This window comes from Neltuma alba, unplaced genomic scaffold, assembly GCF_004799145.2.
Source record: "Neltuma alba isolate B1F8T4 unplaced genomic scaffold, ASM479914v2 tig00004016_pilon, whole genome shotgun sequence".
NCBI classification, from domain to species: Eukaryota; Viridiplantae; Streptophyta; class Magnoliopsida; order Fabales; family Fabaceae; genus Neltuma; species Neltuma alba.
The window spans coordinates 10,890-23,386 of record NW_021633526.1 but is presented as its reverse complement, the minus strand read 5'-3'; the positions used below and the strand labels follow the sequence as shown (position 1 = coordinate 23,386).

General features: G+C 35.0%; 2 protein-coding genes and 1 long non-coding RNA gene across 3 annotated transcripts in view; 2 read left to right on the top strand and 1 right to left on the bottom strand.

Moving 5' to 3' along the window:
• LOC114743417 (uncharacterized) overlaps positions 1-12,044 on the top strand; it is a 25,091-nt gene extending 13,047 nt beyond the window's left edge. Inside the window, exons 2-3 of the long non-coding RNA XR_003740003.1 lie at positions 8,099-8,110; positions 12,034-12,044. This is a non-coding gene — a long non-coding RNA (uncharacterized LOC114743417). The remainder of the gene's footprint in view (positions 1-8,098; positions 8,111-12,033) is intronic.
• LOC114743415 (DNA repair protein recA homolog 3, mitochondrial-like) lies at positions 148-5,001 on the top strand. The gene is made up of 8 exons (XM_028931627.1): positions 148-354; positions 763-817; positions 1,015-1,238; positions 1,540-1,627; positions 2,164-2,336; positions 2,886-3,032; positions 3,334-3,468; positions 4,404-5,001. Exons 1-8 carry the CDS (start codon positions 286-288, stop codon positions 4,761-4,763), a joined length of 1,251 nt encoding a protein of 416 aa, XP_028787460.1. The 5' UTR covers positions 148-285; the 3' UTR covers positions 4,764-5,001.
• On the bottom strand, positions 7,859-12,497 carry LOC114743414 (putative transcription factor bHLH041). Its single transcript, XM_028931626.1, has 8 exons — positions 12,273-12,497; positions 12,052-12,174; positions 11,838-11,940; positions 11,735-11,749; positions 11,556-11,618; positions 10,766-11,473; positions 10,172-10,582; positions 7,859-8,174 (listed from the first exon to the last, which is right to left on the bottom strand). Exons 1-8 carry the CDS (start codon positions 12,386-12,388, stop codon positions 8,106-8,108), a joined length of 1,608 nt encoding a protein of 535 aa, XP_028787459.1. The 5' UTR covers positions 12,389-12,497; the 3' UTR covers positions 7,859-8,105.

Below are 12,497 nucleotides of genomic sequence, written 5' to 3'. Positions count from 1 at the left end.
TAAATTTATTTACTCTATTTTTTTCATGGAGAATGGCCGACCTCTTACCGGCGACACAACTATTCAAAATGGAGGGAAAAATAGATTAATTAAACCCCCAAAAACCCTAAAAAAACGCGGCAGTGGTCTTGTCTGAGAGACTGACGGTTCACGGTTCAAGTTTGTGCTTGTCCATGAGTGAAACTCTTGCTTCTTTTGCTCATAACATTGTTTAATGTTCGAGAAAGTTTCTGTCCTTTTGGTCATATTGTGAAGTTGGGAGGTCAGAATCTGCGGGGTGCTACTATGTCCAGGCTGCTTCGTAAAACTTGCCTTCTCAGGAGCTCTCTTTTCGGCCATGACGTTACTACAATGGTACGGCTCTATTTGTTTGAATATTCTTGTTTTGCAACCTGTACATTATTAGTATGCATGGCAATCGACTCTATTTTAATCGACATTCCTTTTTGGCTGTATTCTGTTGCACGAGAAATGTTCCACTGTCCCCTCCTTCCCCTCCTTGTTTCTATACCTTCTCTCTTGAGTTGAGGGATTCTGTTACAGCTCGGTCATCTATTTGTTGTCTACCCCGGGCCCCCATTTAAGGAAGGGTTTGTTTGAACTGTTAGTCGTGAAAATCTGATAAAGTACCGGCATAAGCTTTTTCCTTAATCGCCTTTCTCAGGAATATATGTCTTTATGTTTTTCAAGGAAAAATATTATGGCCATTTGGGTTTGGTATGTGGTCAATTATATACTTATAATTGTTTACCCTTTTTCCAGGGCTTTAGACATGGATTATTGGCCACAGCGCAAATTTTAAGCTTCTCAACTCGAGGTTGTTGAAGAATGCATTTTTCTACCCTCCCCTGTATCCTTAGCTGATGATAAGAGGCTTAATTTATTTTGCACCATTAATTACGCCAAAGGGATCGCCATAAGTCTTTGAAATTCGTTGTCTCATTATTCCCTTTAAGGTTCACTGATCTTATCATGACGATGATGATGATAGCTCTTATTTCGGTCTACTTGAAGGTAAAAGGGGGTCAAAACCAGATGGAATTGATTCATGCGAAGAAAATATGTCTAAGAAAGAGTTAGCCCTACAACAAGCTCTGGATCAGATCACTTCTGCACATGGAAAGGGATCTATCATGTGGCTTGGTCGCTCTGTCTCTGAAAAGCATGTACCTGTAGATGTAGTGTCAACTGGTTCTTTTGCGCTTGATATGGCACTAGGAGTTGGTGGACTTCCAAAGGTATCTTTAGATCCTTGCTTAAAGAAGTTTCTTTCTCTTCGTTGGATATGAATAGACTTTAAAAATCCTAGTGGCTGCTAGTTGTATATGATTGTCATCACTAACAAATCTTGATAATTGACAATTTGGCTTTTATAGTTTGCTACGAGTAAAAAGTTGTTTGGGAAATGAAACAGTGTGCGATTCAGTTTTCACAGACAAAATTGGCTTTTGTATATTGGAAGGGACGAGAGAGCCAATATTATTCTGCAGTGTGCAATACATGTACGCTGATTGATATGCTTCAGTGTGATATTTGTAGGGACGTGTTGTGGAAATATATGGTCCGGAGGCTTCTGGGAAAACTACTCTTGCCTTGCATGTGATTGCAGAAGCGCAGAAGCAAGGAGGTTATCTTTATATGTTACTTCTGCAATCATTATTATACTATTTATCGCGTTATATGCTTTGTTGGGACTATTATTTCTGTAGATATGATGACCTTTTAAAATTGCTTTTAACCTTCTCACTTCCCTTTCTCTGGATATTTGCCTGAGGTATTACTTAGGATGGACACAGTCGTTTGTTTGACTAATAAATTTATGCGTAAATCATTTTCATGAAATACTCATTTGACCAACATTATTGATGGCGTTGAATTGTTGGTCAAAACCTTATCTCATTTAATTTATTCTATGCTTTAACATGCTATGCCAACAGTTTATTGGTGCTTGCAGAATTCCATTTGCCCAAAAGAGGGGCACACTGTTATTGTTACCTTATTTTGTAAATTTTACGTGATAAGTATTTTTAGGAAACTTTGAATTATCTAGACTTATTTTCCTGTTCTTTTAATGATGAAGAGGGGAGGTCTGCAATTTCAGCCAGTTTGATCAACATGCCAGAGTATCTCTATAAGTATTTTGTACTTGTTTGTTTTATGTAGGCTATTGTGCTTTTATTGATGCTGAGCATTCACTTGATAAAACACTCGCGGAGTCTATTGGTGTTAATACTCAGAACTTGCTTGTCTCTCAACCTGATTGTGGTGAACAAGCACTTAGTCTTGTTGATACCTTAACTCGAAGTGATTCAATTGATGTAATTGTTGTTGATAGTGTAAGTATGGAGATTTATTTTTTAATTTTTGTTTTCTCCACTCTTTCTGGTTGGTCTTTGACTTTTGTGGGTACTTATACTTACTGCTATGCTATTGAGTGTCATTTTATGCTTTCTGCAATATACTCTTCTCTAATTTGTGGTTTTTATGAGTATCATTGCTTGCATGTCTCTGCTATTATCTGTATCGCACTCCAATATAGTGTAAAACCACTTACCATGAGAATGATGCGTGTGATGGTGATAGTGTTGTGGAAGCAATGAGTTGTTTTAAGAATTGCAATAGGACTGAATTTAATTTAATTTTTATTGTAAATATTGCTGTTTCTAATAATTTGAATCTTCGTTACTGCCTACTAAAGTTTTTTTTAATGGAGTTATGTGCTTACTGCCCGTGTTGTTTCAGTTTTTCCCCCTCTTCTCTCTATTTCTCGTACCCTTTTAACTTGAACATGATCGACATTATCTTAAATTGTTTTTCATTGAACGGAAGATTTTATAGTTCTTGGATATATGTGTGCTAACGTTTTGCTTTGTGTCCAATGATAGGTAGCTGCTCTTGTTCCTAAAGGCGAGCTTGAAGGTGAGATGGGTGATGCTCACATGGCAATGCAGGCTAGGTTGATGAGCCAGGCACTTCGAAAATTGTGTCACTCTTTATCAATGTCCCATTGTATATTGATTTTTATAAACCAGGTACCAGCAGAGAATATATGGTATCTTTAAAAGCCTTCTGTTTGGACAAAACTTAAATGATCCTACTCTCTTCTTCTTCTTCCATTTTTTATATGTTATCTTTAAGAGCCTTCTGTTTGGACATGGATGATGTTCTCTTTTCCAAATTTCTTTATATGGGAAAGTATTGTTGGTATTCTCTAGGTAAGATCATAAGATGTGTGCTCTGGAATATACTTTGGGCGGTCTGGGTTTGTTCAAATTAATTGAGAGATGCTTTTATAATGATTCAATCGTAAATGATTCTTGTATGCTTCTGCAGGTGAGGTCAAAGCTTTCTACTTTTGGGGGTTTTGGTGGGCCATCAGATGTTACTTGTGGTGGTAATGCATTGAAATTCTATGCTTCAGTGCGGCTAAATATCAAACGAATAGCATATGTTAAGAAGGCAGAAGAGGTACCAAGAATGTGCTTTTTGACCCTGCCTTTTTGCCTCTTGCTATATTGTTTAGTTTGCCATTTCAAATGCTAGTGTTAAATAAGCATGAAATAGATAACTAAGGGTTAGCCGAAATTGAAACTATAAGCTGCTTCTTCTAGTTACAATTTAGTGGGAAAAATGAGCGATGTCATGTTTTTGAACTTAACAGCATCATCTCCAGCTAGTCATATTTATAGGCATCAGAGAAGTAGAGAACTATATCTTGAATAGATTTACTGCTAATTTCTCGATTGATTTTATCCTCATCCAACAGATTCAACTTTGTTCCGGGCTCCATGCCCTCTTTTATAGTTCTTCTCAAATTTTAAGTCTAAACTTTCCCTCTCTCCCAAAACTCTTTTATAAATTTGATCCTATCAGATTTTAAGAATCCAGTGCAGCACATGGGTCAGAATTCCAGTTGCTAGTATATACTCCCTCCAGTTCAAAATATAAGCATCAAATAACTAATTCACACAATTCAAAAAGTTAGTTAAAAATAAACATGTAAAACAATGCAACCTATTTTTCCTAAACACCCTTATTTATGGAGAGAAGTAAGCAGGAAGGAGAATGAGTGGAAAAAAGAGATGAGACATATAATTAATTATGGGTAAAAATAGAAAAAATATATTAAATGATCAGACAAATCAAAAGTGATGCACATAAAAAACCAAACTCCTTCAAAGATTTGATGCTTATATTTTGAGAGTATGAAACATCATTTTGGTATTTTTAACATTTAAGCATCTGTGCCTTTTGATGGATATTGGAGTCATCTTAATCTTGTTGAACCTAATGGCTCTCGCTGGTTAACTTAAATATCATAAGATCAATATTTTTAGAGCATGATATTTTTCATATGATTCTGGCTTTCCTCCTTCATTGTGTTTACCCTGCATGTCGTGCAGACTCTAGGAAGCCAGGTCCTTGTCAAGGTTGTGAAGAACAAGCTTGCTCCTCCATTTAAAACTGCACAGTTTGAGCTTGAGTTTGGCAAGGGTATATGTAGAGAAGCAGAGGTCTTAGATTTGAGCCTAAAACATAAATTCATCTCTAAGTCTGGTTCATTTTACAACTACAATGGCCAGAACTTCCATGGCAAGGATGCTCTTAAGAAGTTCCTGGCTAGCAACCCTAGTGCTCAAGAAGGACTTATTCTGAAGCTGAGGGAGAAGCTTCTTACAGCGGTGACAGATGGAGATGTTACAGAAGTTGTATCACCTTACTCTACTGATGAAGAAGCTGCTGCTGCTGCTGCAGAAGCATGATTTTGCTGATACTCCCAAAGCATGCTTCACTTTATCTTTCCTTGCTTGGAGGCAGCCTTAAGCAACAAAATCCTCAAATGCTTGTGGTTCCGAATCATATGGCTCTTTTATCAATTAGTCCTCTCGGTTGCTTGATTGCTCACGTGAGGAAAGAGATAGAAATAGATGTGGGGTCCACCTGTCGTTGTGGGCCTCATGCGGATTCTATTCCATGCCTGTCTTCTTTCTTAAGCAATTAAGGGGATCCAAGTCCATTTACTGTACGCTGTCGCCATTAATGGAATCATTGGGTCATTGGTTCATGTGCAGATTTTGTATGGAGGAAAGGAAGTGTCAATTGATATATGTTTGCAATGCATGTAGTTAATCATTGAGCCATTGCCTATTATGTGTAAGCATATAACTCTTCATGTATAACATTTCTGGTGTCGTCTTTTTCTTCCTCACTCCTGTTAATTTGCCCTTATTTCCCTGTAGTGAAGCCTGCAGCGTAGAGAGTGGATTTTATTTTGGGAAAATTGCAATTAGGTCTCACTTAAGAGAATTAAATACAAAAAGGTTTATTAAAATCATGAAATTATTCTGAAGTCTCAAGAGATTTTTTTCCAATAAATTTTATTTGTTTAATTATCAAATTACCTTTTTTTTTTAAAAAAATTTGTATTGATAACTGAAAGAGCAGTAGTTGACAATTTAAGATGTAGGGACTGACAACTATCGTGGCTGATTTGACAACTTAGGGTGTGATATGCTAAGAAAATGTGTTATCAAACCAGCCGTGATAGTTGTCAATTCTTGCACCATAAGTTGTCAACCACTGCTCTTTCAGTTGTCAATGCAAACTTTTAAAAAAGAGAGGATAATTTGATAATTAAATAAATAAAATTTATTGCAAAAAAATTTCTTGGGACTTCAGAATAATTTTATGATTTGAAGGGATTTTTTTGTATTAATTCCTTTAGGTGGGACTTAATTGTAATTCTTCCTTTTATTTTCTCCCCTTGGGATTAATCAGTGGTAAAATATATGTACAGGGACTTTTTTTTTTAAAAAAAAAATTTGTTTTAATTATGTGTTTTTCTGGTTGGAAAGTTTTATTATAACAAGTTTTAACCTTGCTGGAAAATTGGGAAGTTAAATTAAACCACGTAATTAGACCAAATAACCAGTCAACGCTTGCAGAAATATCCTAGTTATTTACTGAGGCAGCTATCAGCACCTAACATCAACTGGTTTGATTAAACTGGTTGTTTAGGGTTTGTCTATAAAAACAGTCCCTTAATAAACGCAGCTGCCCCATCCCTGATGACAACCATGATTATCCATTGTGCACTGTGATGTGTCTTTTTTTTTTTTTTTTCAAAAACCAAAACCCAGTGCTGGTGCCATAGACAGTGGCTGAGTCAGGATTTAAGTACAAGGGGAACTCATATTCAAATATAGGAAAAGTTATTTATATTCATTATGTTATAGGGAACTTGACAAAATAAATATAAGAAAGTTGACATACGTTTTGTCCTAAAATGTACGCACACAATACAAAGTTTTTAGATTTCTCCAAATATCTTTTGGCAAAATCATAGTCATAGTATTAAAACTCAACTTGACGGTCAGATAAGTAAATCAGGCTATTAGATGGTCTAGTGAAGAGTTTTGAACAAGCTGATCGGGTCGGATTTTACTTTTTCCTCCTCTGACTGAGCATGAGTTGTCGTTGAATTGAAAAAAGACAAAGAAAGATAATATTCATTAATGATGTAGTAACTCTGTTTTATTAGGTTAAATGCGATTTACACGTAAATACTCTGTTCATTTTGAATTAATTTCCTTATCTATTTAAATTATATTATTTTAATAGTAATTAAATTCACCTTATTTCAGCCATGATTAGATTACTCACCTTCAAATCATCACTATTTCAACATGTTGAATGACCAATCCAATGCCTGGTCTTTTTCCCCTCGTTTGTTAGCTGATTGCTTTGAATCTCTCCCTCTCTGTCTCTCTATATATACATATATATGTGTGTGTAGAAATAATAAATCAGTTGAAAGGAATGTAAAGAATCATAAATGTGATGGGTTTGGACATTGGGGGAGCGCAGTCAAAAGCGCCGTCTGAAAAGTTTGAGTTTAGAAATTTCCACAGAAGAAAATTCATTGACTAACAATAAAGCAGTCTCCATCACTGCCTCGCTCACTGTACCTACGTGAACATGAATGAATCTCTGGGGCCCACAATATATGACGTGGAATTTAATGAGAGCCACATATTTAATTAAACAGAGCCACTCCCATGTATGGCTTGAAGTTTTAAAATTATAACACAGTTTTGACCATCTTTCAGTTTTTTGAATCCTCTCTTATTTTATTATTATTGTTCTCTTCCTGTCTAAAGTAGCAGTCAAAACTCAAAACAGGTAACGTGACACCTTTAATTATTTACTACCTCCGGTCCTTAATATAAGACTCCATTTGACTTTTATATTGGTTTTAAATATAAGACCCAAATTCATTTTGTCTCTCATATTTATACATTTTTTTCCAAACTAGTCCTTTTAATATTGATAGTTTTAGTCAAGACATTTGATTAGCAAAGATATTTTAGGAAAGACAACACCTATTTAAGACAAATAACTAACTCAACTTACTTCCTTAATCTCCTCAAATTAGTCAACTGGCTTTTATAATTAGGACTGGACGTAGTATATCACAGTCTCCTGTATTATTATTATTATTAGTTGAAAAAATTATACTATTATCATGTCCCAATAAAGAAAATCTTTGCTAAAAAAAATTATAGTCAAGATTTTTTTCCCATTTTTTTCACATTGAAACTTATTATTACATGCTTTTTTTTAGGATTTTATGATGACTTTTTCTTACTATGCTAAATCTTTCAAATTGGATAAAATTAAGAGGGAAAAACCAACACCATTTAATACTATCTCTAATCTTAATTATAAAATTTTATTTATAGTCTACAAATAAGATATATTAATTAGGATTGGGGTGTATATAAGCATGAAACTAAAATAAGATAAGAAGCGTCCGTTCAAATTTTAAAAAAATTAACTATTTAATTAAATATGAAATTAATACAACATCTGATTCCCAAAAAGAGTGGTGGGTCCCTGGGTCCCATCCACTTGAGTCAAAGCAGTGCCTCCAGGCATCCAGAGTACATATTGAAATGCTAGGCATGCACACACATGAAATAATATGTATATAATATAAAATAAATACATGGGTATATTTGGTTGGGGGCGCAAGTAAAAATTTGTGGAATAAATTATAGATGACGGCTGATGACGTGGGCTAGGGTTATTGGTCCAGGTGTCAGTCACTGTGCCAGGTCAGCAGCCACTCTTCTCACAGCTTCCTGGAAGGCAGCCTCGTCCCATTCACTCCCCTGCACACATAAAAGAGGACTCACTCAACATCATTATTCTCCACAAAAAAAGTTGCTACTTTTTGCCTCTTGCATTCCCCTGTATAAGCGTATATGCATACATGCTTTTTTCCTTTGATAAGACAAAGGAAGGTGTTGGATGGCTTAAATTCCAACGCCACATTATTATCACTCTTAAATATTTAGGTTGTTCTAATCAAATTTGAACAGCAAGTGTGTACTGTATACATATTTTTATACTATAATTTCAAGAAATTTAACATATTGATATTTAATCTGAATAATTTATATCAAATATAAATCATAAAATGCAAAAAAATAATGAGAAGAAAACATTTATAAGTTCTACGATTCTAATTATAAGATCTTGTTTGTAGACGAAGTCTTATAATTAAAACCGGAGATAGTATATAGCAACCACATGTATTGCTCATATTGAAATTGAAAAACCACAATCAGGAAAATAATTGAAATGTAAACCTACATTTAGTTTTTAAAATCTAAAAACAAAAAAAAAGTGTACTTAATTATAAGTATAACCACAAATAGTGCAAATAACATAATATTTATGAATAAAATGGATAAGGAGTTGAATAATAAGATGTTGAACATTTTTTAAGCAAAATTTGACCTGAGTTAAAAATCTAAATCAGTTGATATATAAGATGATTTATTTTTTTAAAAAAAAATATTTAAGGCCCTTTTGGTTATTTTAAGGGGGGAAAAAACAAGTCCTAGCATCATTCTCATGGAAGTAATTAAGAAAGCCTCTTAGTCCTAGTCATTCTCATGTCACATGTCAAAATCTGTAAGAAATCATTTTAATGATGCAAATAAATTACACATAAACAAAGTGGTTGTTATTCTTATTTGACGGCTGAGAAAAATAGAATCCTCTTTTTGAATGTTTGAATAATTTTGCGTTTTACATCTCATCAGCTTGATTGTGACTCTTCATGCCCACCTAACCAAAACAAAACCAAACTAACATGTTTGCACTTTCTTACCTCCTTCCTAAATTTTACTATGCCCTATACATATTATTTATATATCTATACACTATTATTGCAATCACTTCATCCTTTAGTTGTACCAATCAAAAGTGAATTCTAGGATCCAACAAAAAGCATACGTGACTAATATTAAGCTAGACTATTCTAAATCTAATAGCCTATATTTTTAGTATTCTAGAAACATGGCGACTATGTATCATATCAATTTGCCTTTAAGGTCCTGGCTAGTTCTGACAACTTGGTTTTTGAAATAAATGTATGATAATACTAATGAAGGGTCTAGTTGTGTGATTTATTATTATGATGTTAATTTTTATATATAGTTATCTAAGACATGATACTTTTCTGGTCCTAAATATAAGACCCATTTTGTAATGCAAATTACATTACAAAACGGGTTTTTATATATTTAGAACCAGAAGAGTACTATTGTGGGAAATATACTCACATACACACACATTCAAACATTATCGGATAGATAGTAATGTATTTGAGAAAATATCATTTACGAATGAATGAGGGAAAAAACTCATTATATATATTTTTTAAAAAAAGATCTTTTAATAAATCATAAAATTGTGAACCATGTATTATGAAAAAGGGTAGTTGTTAAAAATTATATTGACAATTTCTAAATGTGAGCCAAACATGAACAAGTCTTAGAAGCTAGGTCAATTATCAAGTACACGATCAACTAGCATATAATAAAAACTAATTAATGACAAGACACTGAATTAAATATGTTGGCAACTCTCCTTATCTAAACTATTAATTATTTTACTAATTTTAATCAAATTGCATTATTGATAAACTAATATATTAACTAGCTGAGCTAAGGTGTTATATGTACTGAGAAATAATTCCCATTAACGGAACGTTTACTACGAATTTTAATTTATATTTTATATTAGTATTAATTAATTAATTTATTTTACCATTTTTCTGGTATAATTTCATGAGGTTTTCACGTGGAAAGGAGCATACCTCAACCCTCAGTCTAACGGTGATACGGTTGAAGGAAGTGGCGTGAGCTAAATGGGTGTTAGCTTCCATGGAAATCAAGCTCAGATTTTGATCTTGCTTCAGAAATCCCAGTAATCGAATTAGAATATCGACTTGAGAACTTTGTCCCCTCACCGTCACTTCCAAGTCCACGATTCTCTCTTCCGACGGGCTGGATGCTGGTTCGCGTGAAATTGTTCTGACATTTAACCTTTCGTTTACGATTTCATGATCATCGCCACTTGCTTCTTTCACAGCTGGTGGAGGAGCCGCCATTGATGATGATGATGTTGCTGCCTCCAGCCACTTGTTTCTCTCTCTAAGCTTTTCTGTCTCCGCCATTAACGAGCTCAGTACTTCCTTTGCTGTTGTAAGTATTGAAGCTTTGTCTTTCTGAAACAAACCCAAATCCACATTCTCTTATTAGGCTCTTGAAACTGCTCGATGATTTGCTCAAAAGAGAATATTATTTCTGAGAGGACTAATATATTTTCTGTGACGTTTGACGATTCACGAGCGTTAATCATATGATATTGAGTTCCTTAATCTAACAATTGTCTATTGGGTTTATTGTACCTTGGTTCCTGGAGGAAGAAGAGATCTAAGAGCCTGGAAGTTCTCGTTGAGCTTTTCACGCCTTCTTCTTTCTGAAATCATGTGATGAAGCTGTGTACTGCTGGCCGGGCGAGTTGTTTGAATACGTTCTCTCATTCTGATGAAATTCAAGCCTCTAAAGAATGTCAATGACCTCTTAAACAAACCTTGCCTGCGCAATTGACCTCCTGGTCCCATTTGGGAAGAAGGCGAGGGGATAATGGGGCTGTACCTCCTGAAGGCACTAGTCCCATCATGAGGATGAACCATATAATTAGGCAAATTCTGATGATGATGAAGTGGGGCTGAAGAAGAAGAAGAGGGTGGATTAGAAGAAGAAAGAACATGAAGGATTGCTCTCATTATAGCATCATTTTCAGTCTCTGGTGTGGGAAATGGGCTCTGTACTGTGGCTTGAGCTAATGCTTGGATGGCTTGCTGGTGTGAGCCAGAAGAAGAAGCTGTGAGGGATTGATGATCTTGAGGAAAATGAGGAGAAGATCCAGGAATGTTGAACAGAAGGGATGAGTATTCAGGGCTTCCTGCAGATAGTGAGAGTGATCTCAATGAAGATGAAGATGATGAAGGTGGATTCTGACTCTGATCAATGTTTGCCTGCTGATTTGATGATGACTGTAATCTGGAAAATTCATCCGGAAACCAATTCCTTAGTGCTGTTTGAATATCATCCTGCGCATCAAAATCAAAAACTTCATGAGCATATCAGAGACATGAATCATTTATTCTGAAATACCAGATATGATTTGCTTACTTGAGACATGTCTGGGAATCCAAGTTCCATTTCTCCATTGTTGCACCCCATAAAGACAGCCGTCTGTGAACAAGGCAACAAAACAATGGCTTTAGAAGGTTGGTTGAATTTTCTGCATAATTAACTTCAGCAATCAATTTTTTTCATGTATTCAGTTCATTATTCTTCACACAGCAGACCTTAATCCTTGCTTCCTGCAAAAAGATAAAAAGGTTAGTTACCTTAATTAGCCCAAACAAATGCTTCATATTAAATCCTTATATTCAGCTCATAATTAATTACCTGATAGAATTGTGTCTGTATTGGGGTCCATGCCCGTCTTAGAAGATCTGGTTGCTGCAACTCAAGGTAGCTGCGGTTCTTGAAAGCCAGTCCTGGAATACGGCTATATAAAACAAAAACAACCGACATAAATAACTTTACAAATAAACAATACATAAAACACATACACTGAAACTCATATTCATTCACAGAGAAGGGAAAAAATGAGAATTACTCATTGACATCAAATGTTAAACTCCTATATTGGTCAAAAAGCCTTTGAGCTACACTAATCCCCGAAGAAGTGCTCGGTTGGTTGATTCTTACATTGAACAATCCATCCAAACACAGCAAACGGCTGCTCAGAAAAGCAAAAGCAATTCAGAAACGTAAGGACAAACCTATGACCAATGAAGAAACTCTATCATACAACAACAACACGTGTGTGTGTTATACTTGGATAAGAGGGAATCATAGGCCCAAAGACAAATGTATGAGCAGCCCGAGAACTGCACTATAGATTGCAGAAAAATAGCTCTGGCAGGCTCGGGGAGGGAGAAGACAGCGTCCATGGATTGATGCTAAGGAATAATAAACATAGGTTGTATTGTCATCATAGGAAGATGATGATCAGAAAATGTTGGGAATCTGATGTCTGTCATTGTAGTATGCTTTGGTTTA